Source organism: Anarrhichthys ocellatus, unplaced genomic scaffold, assembly GCF_004355925.1.
Source record: "Anarrhichthys ocellatus isolate YVR2014 unplaced genomic scaffold, GSC_Weel_1.0 scaffold69, whole genome shotgun sequence".
In the NCBI taxonomy this organism is placed as follows: Eukaryota; Metazoa; Chordata; class Actinopteri; order Perciformes; family Anarhichadidae; genus Anarrhichthys; species Anarrhichthys ocellatus.
Genome location: NW_022280099.1, coordinates 676,063 through 701,121, shown reverse-complemented (window position 1 = coordinate 701,121; position 25,059 = coordinate 676,063). Strand labels below are relative to the sequence as shown.

The 25,059-nt window shown below is 40.9% G+C and overlaps 1 protein-coding gene across 3 annotated transcripts in view; it reads left to right on the top strand.

Moving 5' to 3' along the window:
* Positions 1–25,059, top strand: part of LOC116397589 (potassium voltage-gated channel subfamily H member 5-like) — a 36,644-nt gene that overhangs the window by 2,474 nt on the left and 9,111 nt on the right. The window contains exons 1-4 of one of the 3 annotated variants that reach the window (XM_031873141.1): positions 8,662–8,855; positions 14,698–14,821; positions 18,318–18,424; positions 20,611–20,739. In XM_031873141.1, coding sequence (XP_031729001.1) covers positions 8,783–8,855; positions 14,698–14,821; positions 18,318–18,424; positions 20,611–20,739 — 433 coding nt within the window. In that variant the 5' untranslated portion in view covers positions 8,662–8,782. Of the gene's footprint in view, positions 1–8,661; positions 8,856–13,373; positions 13,431–14,697; positions 14,822–18,317; positions 18,425–20,610; positions 20,740–25,059 lie in introns of those variants that run through there. The other 2 variants (XM_031873142.1, XM_031873143.1) reach the window with 2 other exon arrangements.

Below are 25,059 nucleotides of genomic sequence, written 5' to 3'. Positions count from 1 at the left end.
ACACACACACACACACACACACACACACACACACACACACACACACAGCTATATGTGTGTGTGTGTGTGTGTGAGAGCAGATGTCACCTTGTTAAACTATCCTGTTGCTGTTGTCTGGTTTCCATTTTATATTAATCTTATTTAATTGAGCTGATTTATTTTTATCAGAGGATGTTCTAGAATTAAATATTCCGATGTACTTAAAGGGTAATACTACAATGAAGAAATACTCTGCAAGTAAAAGTACATAAGTACCAGCATCAAGTTATACCTGATACTGAGTTAGAGAAACAAATGTAATGGAGTAAAATGTACAATACTTTCCTCCAGAATGAAGGAAAATAACCACATGAAGTACAAGTACCTTACAAGTGTACTTGACTCATTGGCATCCTTTTAAAAATGTTACTCTGTCATTAGAGGACAAAAATGTCGGCATTAAAAACATGAATGTTTTTAATTTCCACAAAATCTTCACAAATATTTTAACAGCGTTCTTGATCATAACGACCAAATATGAACCCTTTTTAAATGTGTTCACATGTTTGTTTGTTTTTTATGAAAACACTAAATTCTTAGATATTCTGTATACTTTCTCGCTGTCTGCGACATTTCCTTGCATTGATTGCACTGCATTGAATCCAACAGTGCAGTGCTCTACAATACAGCAGTGATGCCCCTAGTGGACACCAGGGGAACAGCATGTAATCATCCCACAGGGCAGACACGAGGAACAACTCTCCTTCCGGTTGAAAAATAGTAAAAACAACCAAGTTTGAAGCTCTCGATTTAAAGTCTGATGCAATAAAATGCATGATTGTATTCAGTAAAGGCAATAAAATGCATGATTGTATTCAGTAAAGGCAATAAAATGCATGATTGTATTCAGTAAAGGCAATAAAATGCATGTGGTTTGTCCTTAAAGCTCTGCGTGTTATAGCTCCACAGTTTATTATTGGAGCTGAGGTTCAACTTCCAAAATGTAAAAGAAAATGCATTAATACAGACCAAATTATTTAAAATTAAAAAGCCCAAAATGCCCCTTGTAAAGTCCTGTACTTGAATAAATATGCTTAAACTCCACTGAAGGACTATAAACAGTCTAAAGATGTCTTTTTAATAAAGGCATGATGTTCTGAGACAGAATCTCTTATTAAATGCATAAATAAATAAAGACTTCTTTACTCTGTGTGACTCAGACTCGCAGGTTTCTTCCTGGTCTAGACTCTCGAGGATGATTCAGATTTCATCAGTGTGATATTATTATTATTATTGTGAGAGGAGGTGAACACACGTAAAGAGACAATAAGTCTCACACATTTATGAACCAGAAACATTAAACAGAGAAATCATGGTTTTATTTTGTCTCTGCTTTATTGATTTTTATCTTCAGTTTTGTTTCAGTCACTTTCTGCTGTTCAGTCTTTTTCTTATATATTAAGTTATCAGTTTGTTGTTTTGGGTGTGAAGCTTCTTCTTCGTAGCTGCAGCAGCTTGTGATTTATGCTGACATGGCAAAAGTATTCTTAGACTGGACTTTGGCGAACTGGGCCGCTGTTAGCTCCGTTCATTTAATTTAATTTAATTTGGACAATCTGGTTTCAATCTGGTCTGCGATCATTCGTGCGCATCTTCTGTTCCTTAACTTTTGATCACTAATATACGACAGGAAAACTTTTTTTCGTCCTTGTCTCCTTTATTCCTCCTATGTCTTGTTACCTCATCTCCTCTCTTCTTTGCTCATTTCCTTCTCTTCTCCTTTCCTCTCTGTCTCCTTGTTTCCTCCTCTCCATCTTCTCTTGCTTTTTCTTCTTTTCTCCTCCTCCCCTCGTTTTCTCATCTCTGAGGTTTCCTTCTTTCCTTTCCTTTCCTGTCCTTGTTTCCTTATCTCAATGTTTCCTCTAATGCTCGTTCCCTCTTCCTATTTTCCTTCTCTCCTCATCTTCTTTCCTTCTGCTCTTCCTTTCCTCTCCCCTTGATTCCTCCTCTCTTCTTGCCAGAATCATTACACAATCAGCTTTTTTCAGTGCGGTCTGCATCTTCAGATTCTCTTAAAAATTGGAATGATTTATTTATTACTGCTGTGGAGTTAATTAATCCCAATAAACGTAGCGGACGCTGTTGGAGCTCAGCTTGTTCATTAGGAAGGAAACTTGGAGGCCAGAAGATGCTGGAAATCCACAGAGGACTCTAAACATCCATTTTGCCTGTTTCAAGGCAGCACAGCTGAATATTTAACACGACTCAATGCATCGTGCTGTGAAAACAGACTGATCGTGTAAAACAAAGAAGAAAAAGTGCTTTTAAAAGCCTGATTTCATCCTCCTGGAATAGTCCCATTTTTCTCCCCGCTTTTTGGAAGAACACAAAACCTCTTGACCCATAAATCCACCAGCTTGTTCACGGACGGATGAACTCGAACGCGAAAAAGAGGGTTTTTTCACGTTGTTTGTTTTGTTTAATTGTCTGAGTTTTTCTGTCTGCTGGAGATAAACCATGGTTGACTTTTTGTGCCTGTTTTTGCTTTTACGTGATGTTTTCTCATCTTATTTTTTGTAATTTAATGCTCTCTTTTTATAACATGTCATTTCATAAATTGTAATCTCGTCAAAAAGTCCTGAAGATTCATCCTCTTGGGAATCGAATATTTTTTTTTTCATAGATATCCTGTCCTCTTTCTAGATACAATGTACTGAACCAGTTGGACGAGAATAAATTGTGTCCTTATGGTGGCAGTGGAGGAAATGTCACTAAATAATGAGGATTCATCCTCCAGGGACCATGAATATACAGCACACATGATAGAAATCAAGGCTTTAGTTCTGAGGATATGGGACAGTTGGTCTTTACTGTTCTTCCTGTGGGGACCATGAATACAGACAGAACATAACTTGTCCTGTTCCAGTTAGTCTGATGGTTGCAATATAAAAGTAAAGAAAAATCATAGGATTCATCCAAACGTCTTTGTTTTATTTCTTCGTTCCTCTTTCGTTGTTGCTTTGAGCTTCTTGTTCTATGGCGGCTCGGCTCACCTTGGCCCAGGTGACACCAACTGTACGAGACCAATTATGGTGCAACTATCACCAAAAACCAGCAAATATGGCTCTATTTCATCAAACCAGGCTTCTATTTCCTGCTCCTGAGGTGGTTATTTAACTGCATCCTGTGTCCTTATGCCACTGTGTACCCAAGATTAAGAGGGCGATGATTTACTAAAAGCTTCAGAATCACGGCTCCAAAATAAACCCATTCAAGCTGCCACATTCAGACGGAGGGAAAGGGATTCAGAGAGCGCCGCACACTGCAGAAGGAGCATCAAGGTTGTAATTAGCAACAACAGCGAGACAAAGTGATCACAGGCGGGTTGATCCCAGACGCCCGTCAACCTGGTGCATAAAAAATACATTTTATATGTGGTTCAAAAAGTAGTCTGCAATTAAAGTGCCGCGGAAGAGGCTTCTGATGCCACATGGCTGTTCATGAGACTCCTCACGGCTGTTCGGGTTTAGGCTGCAGACTGTGACTCAGTGTCCCCGTTTGTTTGTTTGTTTGGAAGTTTTCAACCCTGAAGAGCAATATCGACTACGCTGTGTCTTCTATTGTTCAATTACTCTTCCTGATGTTTAGGTTTTTGCAGTGGTATTGAGATATTTAGGCACTTATCCTAGAAATAATTTATTTTGCCAAAATTTTGAGAGGAACTGTAATCGCTCAATGGATTGTTTCCCCCCCCCCAGCGAACAACTTGGTACGTTGTTGTAGCGGTGGAGCTGTTCACATACTCAGAGCAGGACTTTGTTAGGTTAAGGAAAAGCTTCATGGTTGGCCTTAAACTAATTATGTAGTTTGGTTTGGGCAACTAAACCACCAACGGTGAGGTTTGGGCAATAAAACCACAACATGGTGCAAACACCGGTCTTCTGGTTGAAAGACCTGTTTGTTGGACCTTCCACCAATAGTCGTCTTTTTGATTATTGTATACATCACCTGCTCTGGCTGTTGCTTAGTCACATGCATTTAATTTGTGTGCCCACCACAATTAAGGCTCCTAATTTGGAGGTTTGGCATTGGCGGACACTTCGACGGTCAGCGCTCTGATATTTGACCCCCATCCCCCTTATTTTAGGGCCAGTGAGAGACGGGCAGCACTGATGGAAACTGCACTAAGTACTTCTGAGATCAATAAGGAGGGATGCAGCTACAGTATGTCTCCCTCCAGATGTGCAGGCGGAACACTGATTTCCTGTGTGTGTGTGTGTGTGTGTGTGTGTGTGTGTGTGTTCGATACCTCTCTTCCCACTTTCCCTCCCCATATGAGGCGTCTACGTCGCCTTTGATCTCCACCGTTTTCACTCGATGAGCAGCAGTGCTAGAAATAACTGCTCGGATTCAGAGCTGCAGGAGCTGAACTTCTCTCTTCTAACGGTTTCTGTGCTCGTGAAGACTTTCTGCTCCGTCGATGAGGTGATGATCACGCGTCTCTTTTGGCGTCGTTGCATCCACGAACACATCTGTCGGTGCTCGCCGGCTGGCTGCTCCGAAAGGCTTGGTGGTCGTGAGCGCTGGCAAACAATGTCCGCCCGCCCGCTGAATGCTGATTGGGCGTAATTGAGGGTTAGTGGTGCGCCGTAATTGGAATGATTACAGTCATCAAATCCCAGTGGAGACTCTCCTCTCTGTCCAGCGCGGCCGGGTTCGACACGCGCAGCAGTTTCGTGGCGAGATGCAAAAAGCACTTTGCTCATGGGATCATAAACACGAGGCTTTTTAATATGTTTTGTCCAGAAAGACTTACAAAGAGTCCAACAAAACGAGATTAAATTCCTCAATCACCAAAATTACCAGCGCAAGATAATTTACTGTCTTCTCCGTGGAGTTTCTTTACTTTACAAACGCATTCTGTTTTAACCCGTTCAGATCTATAGTTGGGTCTCTCAGAAGCAAAACGACTAAAATAAGAAATTATGATTATTGTGAATGACAGAAGAGCAGAGACGCTACAACGAACACCTTGTAGAAAAGATTGACACTTAATCAAAAAAAACACAAAGGTTCTGTTATTGTGAGTGTGTGTTCTGAATGAGCCGGATCAGATCAGTGGTGCAGAAAATACAAACGCTGACTCATCGTTTTCTTTCTCAGGCATCAATCCAAACTCAGTGTACGGAAGTTTGTCAGTGCCATAAATATTAAATGAATATAAAATAATAATTTTGTATACAAAGACTTTGGCATCCTGTGATCCTCGTTTCACATGAGGAAGGAACAGCGGTCTCCTGGAGTCGTTATACTTCCTCGTTCATTATTTCGTGGATAACATACAACTTTTGTGGGATATTGCAGAACAACTGTGCGTTACTTTTTGTAGTTATTGCTGCGAATGCTGGACGAGACCCGCCCGGATTATTCTACAGGAGACATGTTTTTTTTTAATTAGGTGGAAAAAAATCTGCACATATATCATTATCAGCAATCTGCTGAAATGATGTGGAAAATACCGTCATATTGTCAAATATACGAACACGGTGTAAATGTTGGTGTTTTATTCTCAAAAAATAGATGTTGGTTTGAGAATAATTTGTCATTCAGGTCCTCCTTCCTTTAATCAATTTAAAACCAACTCCTTTATTGAGTCCTCTCCAACAGCAGTTTTTTGCCATCGGTGAGCCACCGTACATTTGGTGAAAAAGCGAGTAAGAGACCGCAGCTGTCCGACCTGCACCGTCACATGTGTTTGGTATCCCATGATGCCAGTGGGCAAATTAAAGGCGTCTCGCAGGAGCGTTTTCAACCATGCACGTTCACTGACAACACACACGCGCGCACACAATGATGCAAGCAGAGTTGACAGCATCAGATGGGAGTCAGCGGGTGTTAACAGGTGCAGAAACGTAGATGAGAGATTTGTAAATAAGACTTTGAGACACAGTCCAACATCAGTGTCAGCTGCAACAACCAACTGCTGTAGGTTTCATATAATCATGTTTATGTCTCATCTGGTCTCATAGTATTTTCAGTGTTTTGGACTCTTTAGGGGTCAGGAAAACCCTCAAGGTTGCTCAATGAATGAAAGGTCACGAGAGCATCAACGGAACATAAAAGCTGAAAAATAGCTTTTATTGCTTAATTTTCAAGGATAAGTTCTCATTCTCTCCAAGTCCATCTTAATACATTGCTCACCTGCCGATATGTCCATTGGCATACAGCTGCATTCACTCAATCAAGCCACACATCAGCTGGTTTACGACAGCTGCATGAACCCAAAATGACAAGCAAACTTTTGAAATGCTTGTTTTTCTGGATGAAGCTTGTAATGATCCGTGCGAGGATCACATTGAAGCTGCTCCATCGACCCTTAAAATAAAGTCATCGAGGCATAAGTACAGCAGCAAAGTTATTCAACGTATTCACAACGATTCTTAGTATAACTTACAAAAAAGTTAATCCTCATTTTTCGTGCGTTTCTACGGAAGTCCAGCAACCATAGTCTGTATTTAAGAAGTGGACGTATAGTCATCGTGACTTCACCCATTGGTTTGTGGACTGCGAAATAATACGATTCCTCAAGTTTGCCATCTTGGATTAAAGCCGTCGCCATGTTTTTTTTTTTTTTTTTTTTTTTTTTAAGTGATCATATCTGGACTTAGGAGTGACTTAGAGACGTGGTATATGTCTCTGGTAGAGACCTGTCAATCACCGACCTGTTCGACTCTAAATGGACCATAATGTACTAAATGAACATCATGCTGTATTGAAGAAGACTTGAAACTAGAGATTGAGACCATAAACTCATGTTTACAATGTTTACTGAGGTAATAAATCAAGAGAGAAGTAGAGTCATTTTCTCATAGACTTCTATACAACCAGAGGAGTCGCCCCCTGGTGGTTGCCGTCTGCCAGGAACACGTGTCAATTTCCACTCATTACATGCGTAAAGTCTTTTCAAAATAAACTTCTGTCTTCACAGGAAACTACTTTTTAGATTTAGGTAAAGATTGTAGTTTGGGTTAAAATAAATTCGGAAGTGGTGCTACTTAAGTACAAAACTGAGGTCACAACTGAGTCAATGTGGAGTTCTTGTTTCACACGGGGATTGAACAACGGTCTCCTGGAAACAAGGTTTTTAGTTTGACCATCTCCTGCTGATCCTTTGTGGGTTTTTGCAGTCCATGTTCGTGATTACATAAGAATTGATTTCGTGGGATACCTACGAATTACAGCGCATTTGTTTTCGTAGGTACGAATGCTGGATAAGAAAAGCCTGCAGAATTAGACATATAGCTTCATTTACAGAAGCCGAAAAGGTCACAGGCCAGTGTTTTTCAGTTCTAGTTTGATGTTTATGATCTGCTTAAGTAACACTTTTTATAGAAACCTGACTCCCTCAATCAGGCCTGTAATGTGCTTTAATGGGCTCCGGTCATTACAGGCCGTTATAAAAAAGCCAATGCAACTTAAATGCATAAGAGACTATTTAAAGCTACGAATAAGTGCAGCCTCCATAGTCAATATTGTAGATGCTCTGAGCCTCAGTGAAAGCTTTGAGTCATGATACGTTCAGTAAATAAAAAGGTTGTGGCGTCAGGCGGAACAGACAGACGTGGCGTCCTGCACGGAGCTGCCGTTGCCTCTCCGGTTGGGGCCTTCGGGGCCTTCGGCTCCTCGGGGCCCCGTTAACCCTTCATACAAGCTAATGAGCATTCCTGAGGGACTCCTGTTGTCACTACACTGCTACTGTTATTAACCACTTCACGGGTGTTTGATTTGATTTCTCTGAAGTATGACGGTGTATTTCTTAAAGGAATAGTTCGACATTCTGGGATATAAGTTTATTTGCTTTCAAAGAGTTAGATGTAAAGATAGCCTAGCTTAGCATAAAGACTGGAGGCTTTGTTGTAGGTTGTTTGTCTTCTGGCACAGTGATGACAAGAACTATTCCAATGTTGAAAGTTCCAGCACATGTCTGTAAAAAGCTAACAGTGCTAACAGCGCTAACGGTACAAACTACGACAAACATGCTGACAGAGCTAAAATACAATAATGAACTATATATTTTCACATATTCACTTTCTTTTTACAATGGTGTGTCATATTCTACTAGTGGTAAAAAAATACACCGGTCATTTATTTTATTTTTTTCACAACCTGGCAACTGAGAAGTTGATCCTTTTTAATGCATCAGTAAACGATCTGTTAACCACTAATGCAGTCATTAGTTAACCCTTCATAATGGGAGACAACAACAACAACAAAAAACTGATATAACTAAAATCATGGGTATTATATATTTTTATAACTGGTAAAATATAACATTTCTCTTTACAATTAACACTTGACATGATGAAGGCACTTGCAATGACAAGGTTGTACAAAATATAAACCGAACGTTTCCTTTTTACTTTAAGATTTCATGAAACTTAAAAAGGAACTGAAACACTGGCAATGAGGACTATCTTAATAATGAATGCGATATATATTAAGCTTTATTTCAAGATACAGATTGAAACAATATCTCAAATAAAAGTGGTGTGTTATTATTTCTGGCCATCAATATTTTGAGGACCGAGCGCGCAGCAGTCATAGGCACGCATGCGTCCTGGCGCTCCGGTCGGGCAGCGGGATGCAGCGCCGCCGCCGTGGCTTCAGTGCGCCCCGAGCAGCCAGAGCGCACGGTTACAATGAGCTTCTCCACCGGTCCGACTGAGAGCCAGCGTCAGTACCGACCTCCGAGCAGCAGACACACCGCCACAGACCGACACCAGCTCCGCCCGCCCGCAGCAGGATGCCCGGGGGAAAGAGAGGGCTTGTGGCACCGCAGAACACTTTTCTGGAGAACATCGTCCGCCGATCAAGTGGTGAGTCCGCGCGCGGCCGGAGCGAGGCTTGTTTTGGGGTTTTGTTTCACCAGGACCGGGACACTGCTGGAATACAGTGTGTTTTTTATTATTATACCAATACAACCACGGAGGTTTGGTGGAGGACAAAACCCGCATAATCTCACTTTACAGCTGCATTTATTCTGCAGTGGAGTTTACCGTCGCTCTTACCATTTTAAGTAACGTTATCTAAGTTTCATGTGAAGGGGAATATTTCCACTGGGAGCAACGTGTTTTTCAGTTTTCAGGAAAATCATTTTTTTGTTCATATCGGCAAGATGCTCACCGGGAGTCCCAGTTTACGCACCGTGTTATCCACTAACTCCAATATTCTGCTCGGTTTTACGAGATTAAATTATGTCCACAAATCATCATTAGACCAAAACAGCGGCGCTGCTGCACAAACACCACATTTAACTGAAGATTTAAAGTATATATTTGCTCATTAAACACTGAAAGCTGCTCAGCCAATACAACTGGAAACCATCTGATCATTGTTGGAGTCCCCATCTTCCAAATACTATTATTATTTTAGAGAGTTTGAGATGAATAAACTACCAAAATGTGAGCTCCGTCATTATGTAACTAATACTGCGTTTTATGGGTACAAAGTGGGTTAAGTTAGCGACCTGCTGGGGTGAATAATAGATATTTGCTCAGTTATTCATCATCTCAATGTGTTCAGCTTTACTCCGCTGCGGTTTTGTTTTTTATCAGGGCTCATGTCTTTTCTGCCTGTAAAGTGCGTCGGATTTGGCACCACCTCTGATTAAATGGATTCCTTTACTTTCCCAGAAAAGTCAGCGGAGAATCAGGCGCAGTGAAAGCGGGCTGGATGAGGAGGGCTGCAGCGTTTCTCTTGTTTGTGCCTTCCTGAAGGAGAGACTGTTGTGTCGGATCTCTTGGGGGAGTTTCATCGCTAATTGGAGCGCCAACGGTCGTAGTTGCTGTCTGTTTATTTATTTTCTGCTTGATAGGCCACACAAGCAGTTAGATGGAATGATGTGAAGAGACTGTTGTTGGACTTTCAGGCTGTTTCAGATCAGACCAGCAGCCTTTATGTTTGGAGAATCTTGGAGACTATAACTGTAACATGGACCATTTGGATGATATTTACAGGGCGGAACTTCTTGTTTACCTGCTGCTGAACAGCGCTGAAACTAATATTGCTGGTTACTTTATTGAAAAAATCTAAATTATATCGAAGCTGCAGAAGGAGAATGAGTGAAAAAACGAAACTTATACTTTAGCTTATATGAGACAGTTTCCAAATATAGATATATTAAAAGTGGCAATAAATACTCTTAAGTTAGTTTTTTAGTTGGTATGAATATGATACTTCCCAAAAAACAATGTTAACATTTATAAATTCTAAAGAAGCTCAGCAATTACTTCTTTTCATTTCAATATACTTTAGCATATTGTTTTGGCAGCAAGTACAACTTTACATAATTTCACTGTTGCAGGCAGATGGACCCGTGAGGGTGCAATAGAATGAGCTGTAAGTCTTAACACTCAGAAATGAGTCGGCATATTTGGACTTCCTGGTCTGAAAGTTAAAGTGTTTTCTGAATGTGTTTGTGTTTAGATGTCTGAAATCAGATCTGTGTTTAACACAAGCTGAAGAGATTTGAACGTTTACTTAAATTCTCCTCTGGTGAATTTAGAAGCTGCTACATGTCTCAAAAAGAGTGTAAATGAGACGACTAAGCCTCCTCACTAGAACACTATCCTCCTTTAGCTTAGTGGAGGAGACGTGAAGTCACGTGACCGTGGTGGAGTTCCTTTATAGACTAACATGAAGTCATGTGACCGTGGTGGAGTTCCTTTATAGACCAACATGAAGTCATGTGACCGTGGTGGAGTTCCTTTATAGACTAACATGAAGTCATGTGACCGTGGTGGAGTTTCTTTACTTTACTTCCTTACTTTACACTTCAAAAATCATAAAAGTGGAGTTCATTTGTGTAGATTATTTATGTAATAATCCAAAATCAAATGGAAGAATCGCATTGGCTGTTTGTGGAGGAAACCAGCGTGATGCTAACTTCCTGTTAGCTACAAAAATACATCATCCCTGCTGCACTCTTTAGCCTAATTATGATTTTAACCACTATTCATCATACTCTACTGTATTACGATTTAAACACAGTGGAGTAATTTAACTTGAAAAGCATTTAAAACAGCTTTTAAAAAGCATAGCTGTCCGTTTCATTACTTCATCTTCATGTAATTAATGCAAATGTCAATTAGACGGTAAACCACATGATGAATAAATACAAAGAAACCAGCAAAAAAACTTTCCTCAGTGATTTTCTGTAACAACTTGGTATTTTGATCTATTCATGACGTGGTCGGGTCAATATTTACTGCAGGTAGTTGAAGTGTGTTGGTTGACAGTTTGGAGGTTTCTGCAGGCAGCAGCACATTGTCTGCATGAATGCACTCGTTGTTTCACTTCGGTCTCTTTTCATTTGAAGTGTGAATTATTGGATCTGAAATTAAAAAGGTCTCATGTCGCCTCCCACCGAATATCCCGACGATTGAATGAGAGCCGTTGATGAGAATGCTGAATGATGTCATCAGAGGGTTTCTTCGGCAGAGAGTTTGATGTTTCGGAGACTTTGTACACTTCTGTTGCTGAAGGACTTCAGGGCAGCCCGACTGGTCGAACCTCGGTTCAGCTAAGTAATTGGTTGTGATGAAAGAGCAGAGCAGCAAAGGTCAAGATGATTCTGTTAAGTCTTACTCAGCTCTTTCAAACCAAAAGGTCACACGTGAGGCTGCAGATGATGACTTTAAGTCACTAAAGTTCCTTTTTTTTGTGCTGAATGTTTGGAAAGAGAGGCGGAGGACAGATGAGGGTGATATTGTTCTGGACTGTTCTGCGTTAAAAGGTGTGACCTGCTCATGGCTTACCCACAATGCACTGCAGCCTGATTCATTCACAACAAATAAAAAACAAGTTTTATTTGAACAGAATGTTTATGTAAAACAGAAGAGTTTGATTTGTGTAAACAACTTCTCTGTTCTTAGAGGAGCAGAGTTTGTCTTTTGAGTGACGCCGGAGGAAAAGACTGTATTGTAAAAAGGATAGTTTGGATGTTTAGAAGTGTGGTTGTATGAAGTACTTCTTCACAGTCAGTGTATTACTACATTAGATGGAGTTTGGAGAAACAGACAGGAGAATAGTAATGTACTGCTGTGGCCGTATTTTAGACACCTAAAATAATCATATCAGTTTAAGTGAACGCTACATTTACCTTGATGTCAGACAGACCTTTCTGACGGCGAACTGAAGCCGTTCTCTAGCTCCAGTCCTCATCCGTGGAAGCACTTTAAGATTTGTCCTCGTTCAAAAAAAGAGGACTTCACTTCCTGTAAACTGCAGTGAAAAAAGTTTTCTTGCGGCACAAAAGAAAGAAACTCGTGGATGGGACATAACATCCAGGTGAAATTCAGTCTGAAAAAATAAACCTGTACAGTTCTCAGGGGAAGATTAGTTTACCAGCCTCTTAGAATAAACTTGCTCTGAAATACCGTCTAACTTGTTCCCTGTATTTATGTGGTTGTTGGAAGGAGTTTGAAAGCCACAGAACCGATTTATTGTTTTATTCTGAATCCGATATGCTGCAGTCTGTTATTTAGAGTTTAAATGCTGTTTCACAGGTTTGTTTCCTCCCTCTTGTAAACACATAGTGCACTGTGGGGAAACACTGCACGCTTGTGAGGTTTTTGGGGCATTTGAAGAGCTGTTGCATCCCATCTTTTCATCTCAAAATTCACTGATTCACCAGCCAACTATTATTTATTTTTTTGGAAGAGGAGTTTATGTTGAATGATTTCCTGCCAAAGTTACCTGCAGCTTTGGCCGGTGTTGAGAGACGTTAGCTGCAGTTTTAGCTTATTAATTACAATTTGCATTTACCTTTTTTAGGAGATAGTTTTTTGACCTTTCAAAGAAGCTGCTGGGTCCAGTTTGCTATAAAAAAAAGACTTGAACTTTAATGGAAAGAAAAAATATAAGAAAATATTTTTAGAAACCAAGCTTTTGGAAATTCTCACCATGTTTCCATGTCTGGTTTTTTTGGGGTGTTTTTGTTGTTGGCGATTTCAAGGACAGCGTCTGAAACTTCAGTCAGTTTTAATTAGACAGCAGCAGACTGTCAACTCGTGAATGTTCGAGTGTCTTTAAAACGCAGCGAATGGAGAGTTTTTCTGGCTGTCTCTTATTGTATAAAATATCTAATTTTAGAGTACACTTTCTATTTCAGCCTGGATCTTGTTTGAAAGAAAGTTATTGTTTGTCACATAGGCCTACTCAACATCTCTCTACATTGTGCAGTGAAATGTTTTACCCCACTACGTACAAAATATCGACAAAGAAGTCAAGATAATATGTGCAAATACGAGTCTGAATATCAAATATTGAAGAAGCGGGGGCGGGGCTTCATGTATAAGAAGGCGGGGCTTTTAGCAGGTTGTAACAAACATGGCTGACTCTCTGCAGGTGGAGTGGCTGTGTCTCAGAAGAGAGGTGACAGGTGGATTTAAGTAAGTAAAGATGGACCTGGTGGTGTTAAAAAGGTGGCTTTTTTGTTTTTGCCTTTTCGTTGAACAGTGTTGATTAGCGTGTTAGCTAACGGCCTTGTGTGGCCACGTAGCTTTTTATGCTAAAATATCGTAATTTTATGTCTCCATCATGTGTTGGTAGAGGTGATTTTCTTTGAGTAGCAAGCGGAGGCCTTTCACCAATAATATTGTAGTATAACACTGAAAACTTGTGGGCAAAGGTTTCAGCTGTTTGTTAGCCAAAAATGTTTTGCTAGCTTTTCCTTTTGTAGGTAAGTGTTGAGTTTGTAGCTGCAGGTAATGAAACACCTGACTTATACCTGCAGCAACATAATGCTGCTAAATGCTAATGTTAGCCTAGCTATGATGCTAACCAGCACTTTGAACCTGACAGGCCGCGAAAAGAGCGACTCGGCCACGGCAGCTCACGTTTTTGTCCCATAGTACGAAGAGAGGCAGTTTAATGGTTGTATAGAAGTCTATGAGAAAATGACTCTACTTCTCTCTTGATTTATTACCTCAGTAAACATTGTAAACATGAGTTCATGGTCTCAATCTCTAGTTTCAAGTCTTCTTCAATACAGCATGATGTTCATTTAGTACATTATGGTCCATTTAGAGTCACACAGACCATAAAGCAGGGGATGCTTTAGGGCGGGGCTACACAGTGATTGACAGGTCGCTACCAGAGATGTATACGGCGTCTCTACGTCACTCCTCCTCAGTCCAGATATGGTCACTTCCTGTTCATTGGTTGCAAAACATGGCGACAGCCATATTCCAAGATGGCAAACTTGAGGCATCATATTATTTCGAAGCCCACAAACCAATGGGTGAAGTCACGATGACTATACGTCCACTTCTTAAATACAGACTATGGTTCCTGGACTTCCGTAGGAAAATGCACAAAAAATGAGGATTAACTTTTTTGTAAGATATACTAAGAATTGTTGTGAATACATTGAACGTGCATTAGGGCGGGGCTAGCTTGTGATTGACAGGTCACTCCTCCTCAATCCAGATACGGTCACTTCATGTTCACTGGCTACAAAAAAAACAAATTATACTTCAATACTTTAGCTACATTTTGCTGATATTACTCACATACTTTTACGTTAGTAAGGGTTTGAATTCCTCTGCCTACACCATTTTATTAATACAGTCTTCCTCCAGAGGTTGAGAAGCTTTGCAGCCTTTTATCCGTGTTTCATATTTGATACATCCTCTCTCTGTCCTGTCCGTCCATCAGAAACCAGCTTCCTCCTGGGAAACGCCCAGATCGTGGAGTGGCCTGTAGTTTACAGCAATGACGGATTCTGCAAGCTGTCTGGCTTCCACAGGGCTGAGGTCATGCAGAAGAGCAGCACGTGCAGGTAAAACCCTTTTCTGGTCATATTTTGTATTCATTACTGAACATTTCAGCATCGTAAATGTGCACAATTACTAATGTTTAATGTCGGGTCAAAGCTTAATTAGTTACTGTGAGGTAATGGAGTGATAATGACTCTTCAGTCTTGTTTCTTTATTATAATTGCACTCACAGCGTAACTAAATATGCAATCATTTTCATGTGCATCCACGCACTGAATGTAAAGTAAGCATATGTTGTATTTAACCCCTGGGTTTATGCTTTTTTTAATGGTTTAAATGCTTCATTTAAAGCAGAACTAATAAACATTTATTTCCTGCAGCTAGGACTTAAAACCACACCAGAGTAACCAGGTCCTTTTTTTTAAAGTGCTCCATTTATCCTGCAGAAATCACTCAATATGTCTATTTTATTCAGTTCCATCTATTATTTAGTGTGTGTGTGTGTGTGTGTGTGTGTGTGGAAAGAGATAGAAAAGATCACAAAGTAACAATCTTTTGTACCTTCCTGCTTCTGTCCCTCCATAGTGATCATTTTAAACCGCTTGGCGCTGCTCTGGAGAGCTGTTTACATGATGCTAACTTCGTTTACTGCTACTATTATATCATGCAGGGAAAGTGTGGCGCTCAGCAGAGTCGCACTGTACCAGAGGGGAAAAAAAGGCATCTGGCACTTGCTGTAAAAGAGAGAGGGAGAGATGGCTCACTGCTCCGCGAGAGTCGGAAATGAATCCAATTTTGTGCTGCCAGAAGAGCTCAGTCTGCTCGAGGACGGCGTCCTGCTCGCTTGTCAGTCAGGACGTTTTTAAAATTTGACTCCAAAGGACGTCTCGTCTCCTCTGGCGCCTCTCAGATCTGATGGGGGGGGGGGGGGGCTTGACTATAGCCGGTGGCTTAAAAAGGTTCCGAGCTATAAGTGAGAACAGGGCACTGAGATTTATCCGTCTGACCCCCTGCTGCTCCGGGGCTGAGGACACCGAGACATCGAGGGGACGGAAGAGAACCGGCCCAGTGTCATAAATAGTAGTTAGTGGAATAGTGCAATCTATTGGTCGTGTGTGTTGTTGTTTTTCATTTCACTCAGGACAAAGATATTGCCAATAACAGGTCAATGAGGATTCTTATTAGAGGTGGACAGTGACACCAAACTGTTTGTGGTTTTGTTGCCTCAACCTAACTTTAGTCTTTATCGTGATGTCGTCCTGAATAATGACGTTCCGAAGGACACAAAGAAACGGACAATTCGTGTCCCTGTACACAAAACAAATTCCATTTCATGACTATTACAAACTGCCGTGAGACTGTGTTGCACCGGCTGCTGCCAAAGTGACTGAAGACTTGAAGCTTGTTTACATTACAACATAATAAGATAGTAAACTTTATTTATAGCCCTTTCAAAACAAATGTTACAAATTGCTTTAGAAGATAGAAATGGCCGACAAACAACAATAAAAACGATTACAAATATTTTAAAAGTTCTACAATGTTGTGTTATTGTGAATAACACAACAAAACAGTGGGCCTCACATAATGACACGAGGGTTACAGAGGGTCACAGGTACTGTAGTGCAAAAGGAAACTCCACAATTTGGGGGTAAGGGTCCTCATGTCGCTCCCTTAATGTCTCTGCTGGACTGTGGCCATGTTGTATACGTGCATGCGTCTTCACAGTGACTGCTACTCACGTTTTCCTTAAATCTTTGTCAATCGGTTGTTTTTACTCTTTGGGCCTCAAAACAATGTGAGAAGTTATGAAGGAAAAATCTATCTTTGTTGCAACAACTCACAACTCACAGATCCCTTCTGATGAGGGACCGCTGGTCCTGTTTAGAGGCTGCATGCGGGAGCAGGTTTTCATTAAAGATGAGCCCCTCTTGCTTGCTTAGTGTCCCAAAATCCCCGGATTTTATTGAAATTTCTGTTTTTAAATTGAAATGTGGAATAAAACTTTAAGTGCAAGTTGAAGCAGGACGACGTTATCCTTCTAGTTTTATAAGGGGGCTCCCTCACGAGCTTTCCTCAACCCGTGAGCGTCGTAGCTGAAGGATGTTTAAGCTCCTCGTTTCCTCCCTCTGCTGTAAATAAATCTAAATCAGCAGCGTTAAAGTCTCTTTATTGGATAAAGCATCTGTGCTGCTCTGTCTTTTCTGGTTGACTAAACAAACTCCACAATTAAAGCACAATGAAAAATCTCCTTTATTTAATTCTAAATTACCCATGTTCACATTAGTTACTTATTTAATTATTAAATTATTATTATTAATTATCTGTAGATTTCTCCTAAATTCACCAAAAGTTGCCATTAGATAATGCCTCATTTATCTCAGTGTAAGTGGCGAAGTTTCATGGTGATATCATGAGTTCATGTGTTCACCTGTAGAGTCTCTAAATGTCTGTCATGTAACTAAACGTCTCTTTAAAGGACGTTTCCTCTCAATGAGTTTGTTCTCAGACTCTGATGATAAATCTCCACTTCAGCAGCTCTTACATTCACCAAACTTTACTTTCATTCCTCTCTGTGTGCTGAAGGTTCACACAGAGGGGTTTGTTCACACGTCACTCACAGGCTCATTTATACTACATTTATTAATAAAAACATAACGAACATGGATTTGTTTAAATGTCTGTTGACAGTATTGTCTGATTTGGCATAAAGACAGAAACTACTGCATAGCTGCAACTCGGAGCAGTTTGTTCATATATCGTTCATAGTCTGATTCACACCATATTTTATTACTTAAAACATTGAGAACATTTATTTTTTAAATTTCTGTTACATACATAAATGCAAATGAGCACATATTCAATTAAGACAATTCCTAATTCTATTTTCAAACGTTCTAAAATAAAGGTGACTTATCGGGGAAGATTCTTGGTGATAACGGTTCATTTTTTACTCTATTCACATTTAGTGTCTCCACTTAAAGACCAATACAAGTGGAATAATGAAATGCATTTTGTATCTGCATTACGTGGAACCCTTGACGTGGGAGGAACTTTTTCTATATTTGCACTTGGAGATCAGATGCGACTGCACTGGATGGGAAGCCGTGTCCTCGAGCTACAAACGCACGGTTGCATTAGCAGGAAGAATATCTAATGATGACACCAGTTCAGGCTTTTACAGATGCTCTCTGGTGATTAAAAACCCTTTGTGTTTGTCTACAAGGAGGAAACATACCGTATCTTTTGGTGTGTGTGTGTGTGTGTGTGTGTGTTGGTGCTTGAAGACACTGCGGCTGTTGGAAAAGAAAGTAATCACTCCGACTACACATATTAGCTCAGATTAAAATGTCGTCAGCCCTTTAAGGAAGAAGCGCAGTCTGCACCAATCAGAAACCAGTCAATAATCCCTCCCTGTGAGCTGCTGCATCAATTCACTCTATAAAACCCCTTTATGGTAAGATAACAGATCGACGATGGCGTTCCAAACACATGTGATGTACTGTAACACGGGGGAGGTTCAGCTCCGTATTGACCGTCTCTGTTTCCTCGTTCTAGCTTTATGTACGGAGAGCTGACGGACAAGAAGAGCATCGACAAAGTCCGACAGACGTTCGACAACTATGAGTCCAACTGCTTTGAGATCCTGCTGTACAGAAAGAACAGTGAGTGCTCACTTGCTTCGTTTACTTGACACTTGTTAACGCATTTTACTTTACAAAAGATTCACTTGTAAGATTATAAACTACATTTTTAGGAGCATGACAATTCAAGCCAACTTGTCCAAAAGTTATTTTAAGGCGAGACCTGCAGCAAGATGTTGTGCTATTCGTCTTCCATAACACGTCTTCTTTCAGACTAGTGGAAAGAAAACATCCTAATACACATTCATGTGTTTATTTAACTACTTTGTCTGTTTACGTCTGTAGATTTCTCCAAAAGTTACCATTAGATAATGCTTATTTATATATATATATATAGCCAGAACATTTCAGAAAACTTGTAATATAAAAAAGAATAATTTTAATGTCAGTAATCAACTGGTGAAGTTTCACGGTGATATCTATTAATTCATTTTTTACCCTATTTACCAAAATGAGTTTGTTCTCAGACTCTGATCCATAAATCTCCACTTCAGCAGCTCTTACATCCACCAAACCTTACACCTCCATTCCTCTCTATATGCTGAAGGTTAACACAGAGGAGTTTGTTCACACATCACTCACAGCAACATTTTATTAGAGTCCGTATGCGACAGGTTGGGAACGAGAATGTGCTGAGAAGAGACATATTTAGCCAAATATCGTTCAAAAAACGTTTGTATTTGCAGTTTCTAAACGACACTTGTATTAACGTCTCTCTTGTATCTAGACTCGGTATCTATAAGTAAGTAAGCAAGTTCATTTATGACGTTGCATCTCAAGTTAATTTACATTTTTTTGTGTTTTTATGTTCAGATTTTGCCTCCTTATTTATTTTCCTTTCTTCCTCTGGAGAGGACTTTGAGCACCTTGTTCAAACTATATTTATTATTTATGTGTTTAAGTGATTTAAACCACTGCTGATATTACATGTCAGATAATGGATGGATTGAGGTCAGATAAAACCTTTTTATGGGAAAATGATTTAATAAATCCTAATGCAAATGATGTCAGGTGAAGTGTAACTTCAACGGGCCGATCGGGTAGAGGAATAGATTCTCCTGTCCGGTGTGGAGGAGCAGCAGTGAGTCTCGGATCAGCAGCGTCGTGGAGGAGCACGATGGACGAAGTGGGCCGACAACAAATAGTCCTAAATGTTCCCGTCTCCCAAGAGTGATCGCCTACGAGTGCAAAATGCGAGGCGGAGGAGGGAGGAACGGCAAAGAAAGAAATTGAAAACATCGATATTTAAACTTCTCAAATTTGCTGACAAATCAGGAGAACGAGGCTGGAAATATAAATGAGACTTGTATCCACAGAACTTGGGCTCTCTTGAAAGTGTGTGTGAGGAGGTAATAAAGTCACAGAAAACCTCAGCGGGTTCGAGGTTCTTGTGTGCAGAAAGAACGGCGAGTTCCCTCAAAGAGATGACCTGAACATTCTGGCTGTTTTTAAACGGCGGGTTAAGAAACGATCAACAGTCGTGTTCATGCCCTGAGAGGATCAGGTTGTTCTTTATGAAGATTAGTGGCTTCATCAGGTGACATCGTTGTGCAGTAAGGACAGAACTCAACGACTCATTGTTCATTATGTTCTCAAAAGGTCACCTCACAGTTAATTAAACAGGATTCTTGATGAATGAATCCTGAAGCAGTGTCCCAATTCCAAAATGGCACCGTAACCCTCAGCAGAGTCTGAGTTTGCAGTGTGCTCATGCAAGGAAAGTGACAAATAAAATAGACTCAAAAATGCTAGATTCTGATTCTGCTGACAATGGATTCTTTTGTTAATCAATGCACAGGACATGGAGGAGCTTCTATTGGCAGAATAATTCAAACTGATTGCAGGTCATGGTCGGATTGCTTCAGGAAAGTTTCAGAAAATGTTTTGTTTACCGCCTGCTTGTTCCAAATATTTCTAAAAAAAAAGATACAGTTTGGGTTACTTTCAAATAACAATGTCAAATGTTTTGTATCATAAAATCTTATATACAAAAATGTAAATTCTTAAAATGTTCTTTCTTCTCCAATCATTCGCTTCTCCAATGAAAAATAGTCTATGTATGGAAATGTATGTTCTTACGATTGTTTTCCAAATATACGCCGTGTTTCTACAGTAGCCCAGAACGGACAAACCAAACACTGGCTCTAGTTTTGCCATTTTGTGTCTTTATTGGACACACATCTAAGATTTCTCTGATTTCTCCGCAGGAAGTCCAGTGTGGTTCTACATGCAAGTGGCTCCCATCAGGAACGAGAACGACAAGGTGGTTCTGTTCCTCTGCACCTTTAAGGACATCACTCTCTTCAAGCAGCCTATTGAAGACGAAACCACCAAAGGTGAGTGTTTCCCTGCTTTGATTTAACAACAAACTCTCTCTCTGTTAACATTTTATTGTTGGTGCACGTCAGTTTTCATTATTGGATAATTCACAGTATAATTTAAAAAGGAGAGCGACGTGTAGAGAATGATGTTCGCCCAGATGTCTTTGGAAAAGACTGATGTTCAGAGAGCATGATGTGCAGCTCAGTGTACCGAGCCACCGGAGAAGATGATGTTTCATTATTCAGGACAGTAAAGAGTTAGAGGAGAGACGGGGGATGACGTGTGACAACATTTTCAGAGTGGAAACCAAATGAGTACAAGGCCAGACGCCCCAGCAATGTAATTCTGATTGAACATATTTACACATTCTTCATCTTCCTCCCAACATGTTTGTGTTTTACTGAAATATCTCAACAACTAAGCGGATGGATTGCTGTGAAATTTGGTGCAGAAATTCATGTTCCCTTCAAGATGATTTGGAGAAACTTTGGTAATCCTCTGACTCTTCATCTTCATCACTGTGTCAAAAATATGAATCTGCCCCAAAACTTTACCTGCAGAATTCCCATCAGCCTCCGCTGTACTTTGTGTTAACTGCTGACCAGCAAATATTAGCACGCTAACACGCGAAACTAAGATGGTGAACACTACACCTGTTAAACATCAGCATGTTAGCATTGTCCTTGTGAACATGCTAACATATAGCACAGCTGTGTTCTGTATCCTTTTTCTTTTTCTTCCCTTCTGCTATCTTCACTCTCCTCCTTGTCCCCTTCCCTTTCATAGTCTTCTTCATCTTCTCTTTTGTTTCACTAGTTGTTCTCCTCCTTCCTCCTCCTTCCTTCCTCTTCGGTTCTTTTTCTCCCACTGAGAAGTCTCAGAACATTTCTGCTCGCTGCAAATCGTAGTTCTGTATTTCATCCCAAGCTGCGGCTGGATGTAAAAAGAGCGAGTCGAGTCTTATTTCTCTTGCGATGCGGCAGCGTCTCATCTGTCAGGTTGTGTTTGAGGAGGTTGGGACGCTGTCAGGAATCACGGGAGATGTGGGTGGCGGTGTTGTCCTCTGTGCCCTGACTGATGCACAGTGTCAGCTTCCTGCCCTGGGAGTCGTCCTCAGCGCCACTGAGCGGGCGTGTTTGCCCTTTGACAAGGATCCCTCACCCTTCCCCCCCCCTTTTTAATGTACACACACACACACATGTATGTAAACACGCGTGCACACATGCAGCGAGTTACGAAGACCTGCAGAGAGTTGTCGTGTGATTTGTTTATTCACTCATGTGCTCAGTGACATGTGAATAACGTGGGTTGAACATGCAATTCGAGCTTGACTGGAACTAATATTGTCACATCAGTGCCGTGACGTCTTTGCCAGTTAGCTTCTGCTGATCATGTGACAAACTTCAGATTCAGTTCTCTAATCATCTGTAACTTGAAAGAAAACACTAGAGGTCTGCTGGTTCAGAGAACATTGTAAACATGAGTTTATGGTCTCAATCTCTAGTTTCAAGTCTTCTTCAATACAGCATGATGTTCATTTAGTACATTATGGTCCATTTAGAGTCAAACAGACCATAAAGCAGGGGATGCTTTAGGGCGGGGCTACACGGTGATTGACAGGTCTCTACCAGAGACGTATACGGCGTCTCTACCAGAGACGTATACGGCGTCTCTACGTCACTCCTCCTCAGTCCAGATATGCTCACTTCCTGTTCACTGGTTGCATGAAAGCAGAGGGCGACCACCAAAATGCTGAACTCAAGGCTTCTAAACCGTAGTCCGCAAACCTAACGAGGACTTTGTCTACTCTTTATGAATAGTCTGTAGTTCAGAGCCACAGTAACATTACAAAAGCCACTCAAAGAACTTTAAATGTCTTGCAAATTCACCTACATAAGCCTTCTCTTTGTGGTCCGTTTAAAAGGTCAACTGTTCCCAGTGTGGCTTTTGATTCCTTTAGTGTGAGATGCTCAGACATTTGGAAATGAAAAGTTTACTGCACTATAAAACGGATGGCCTTTTATCGTAGTCGTATCCTCGGTAATGGAGAGTCCTCTTAAAACTCACGTTGGCAACAAGGCTGCACTTTGCCGTTGGGGGTTTGACTGATGTGCTGGCAGCCAGACTGTAAACGCCACGTGTATCTCGGTACAGTACGGCTTGTTGGAGGCCACGGTGAGTCACAGAGCGGCCAGCTGGGGTGGGGGGGGAGGCCGTTTTGTCAGGAGGGGAGAGGGCGTTCGCAGCTGAGCTCGCTCGCGCCGCAGACCCGAAAACTTTGCTCTCAGCTTCGTCTCCGGCTGCTCCGGCGGCCTCGGCTCGCCACAACGCGTCGGCATCAGCTGAGCGGGAGAGAGATCTGCTAAACATCCTCGGCTTGGAACAACCAAGTCGATTTGTTTTTATCTGCACCCTGCTTGTGCCCCCTGTTTTGGCTAAAATGACCCCCATCATTTTACTAAACTTAAAATACATTCTGTGTTGTGGCAGATGCATTTATTTCCGACCTTTTCAATGACTTCAGAACATTTTCGATGCATGCGTGGCCACTGTTGTGGAAGATTTCCATGTTAATCGGGAGAAGAGTTTTTGTTCACAAGTCAATAATGAAGTCTTCAGAAGATTCAAAGTTGTCTTTTTACGTTTATTCTCTTGTAAGAGGGAAGAAAGCACAACATGCGTATTCAGTAGACTGTGTGAATGCTTCAAAATATGTAACACACGGGCTCCTTTATTTATACAGCAACAAGTTGGGTTCAAAGTTCAGCACCCACGAGGGCTTGTCTGCTGCATCCAGCTGACTTTTCACAGCTTCGATACATTCAAGGTAACATGAGGTGTTTTCAGTTCTGATTACTGCTTATTCTGCACTTTCTTTACTCTATGTAAGGAACAAGTTGTTCTGCCACTCTGCAAGTAGTTTTGCTACTTTTTCAGTAGCCATTTTTCCATAATAGATGACTCGTAAGTTTTCGAGTTCACATCGAGGACACGAAGTTCAAATACATGTTTTTACCATTACACCACTGGCTGTTGTTATTACAGCAGAGCAGGTACAATAAATAGTCAGCATCATCGGTGAAAGAGAGCAGTAAGAAGAGAAAGAAGAGCAAAACTAAACAGGTGGCAGAATGAAAAAAGCCTAAAATTAACATTTTATTATTTAAAAAAAAAAATTCAAATTCATTTTCATCGCCCAAAATCACCAATTTCCCTCACAGGGCTTTACAATCTGTACAGCATACGACATCCTCTGTCCCAGGAACCCTCGCATCAGAAAAGGAACCCCCCCCCCACACACACACACACAATTAAAACCCCATCATGTGGCTGTTTTCTTGCAGCGCGTAGCGGAGTTCACTGTCTGCTTTGTCAGCACCTGTAAAAGCTTCACAGATGGCGGTTGCTTCAGCCTCGGGCGAGACTTCATTACAGGATGAAGAGTGACGAGAACACCGGCGCCTCAGGCCTTAGAAACATTCTAGCAGATGAAATCTCTGACTTTACTTGTTGTGGTCATAGATGTTGTTCAAAGCCCTTAATATTTACCTTAAAATGACTGAAAGGTGTTTTACACTACATGGATATTTTACATTCTTGCTATATAATTGTTTGTCAATAAAGAGTTGAATTTATGAAAAAAACAACAACAATCTGCTTAATAACGATGTGTACATTTCTTATTGTAACAATATTAGCAGGACATAATCTGGTTATCTTCAATTGTGGCTGATAACACTGAAATAAACATAATTGGCAGATTATATTATTATCTCGTATTGTCAGCTAAACGAAACATGCTGAACCGAGCATGTTTTTGCATGCTGTCTTAATGCATCCGGACCTCAGAGGTGTTGCGGAGTTAATTCCACCAAACGTCTGTGCCCATGTGATAATCTCACAGACATACTGAACTCTTTACTCCCACTCTTCTTTAACATCCAAACCTGAATAGTAAGCACAAAACCAAACACTACATGTTAAAGATGGATGTTGAATGATAGTTGTTGCAGTGCACGTGTGCTGATCATGTGTCTGTCTGTCGTTGGAGGACAAACCGCTCTGTGGGTTCAGTGCGAGTCGACCTCGTCTGTGCAACCCGCTGATCAAAATCTCATTGGAGAATTCCCTTTGGTGGTGCGTGCAGCGGTTCTGCTCCCCTGTTATTTTTAGCCCACTTTCATTGTGCTCCAGTCTGAGAAGTCGAACATTCTTGAGGGGGAACCGCAGCAGCAGCAGCATTACTATTAACCGTGAAAACAAAAAGACCTTATTTACTTGTCCTGCTGTGTGTGTGTGTGTGTGTGTGTGTGTGTGTGTGTGTGTGTGTGTGT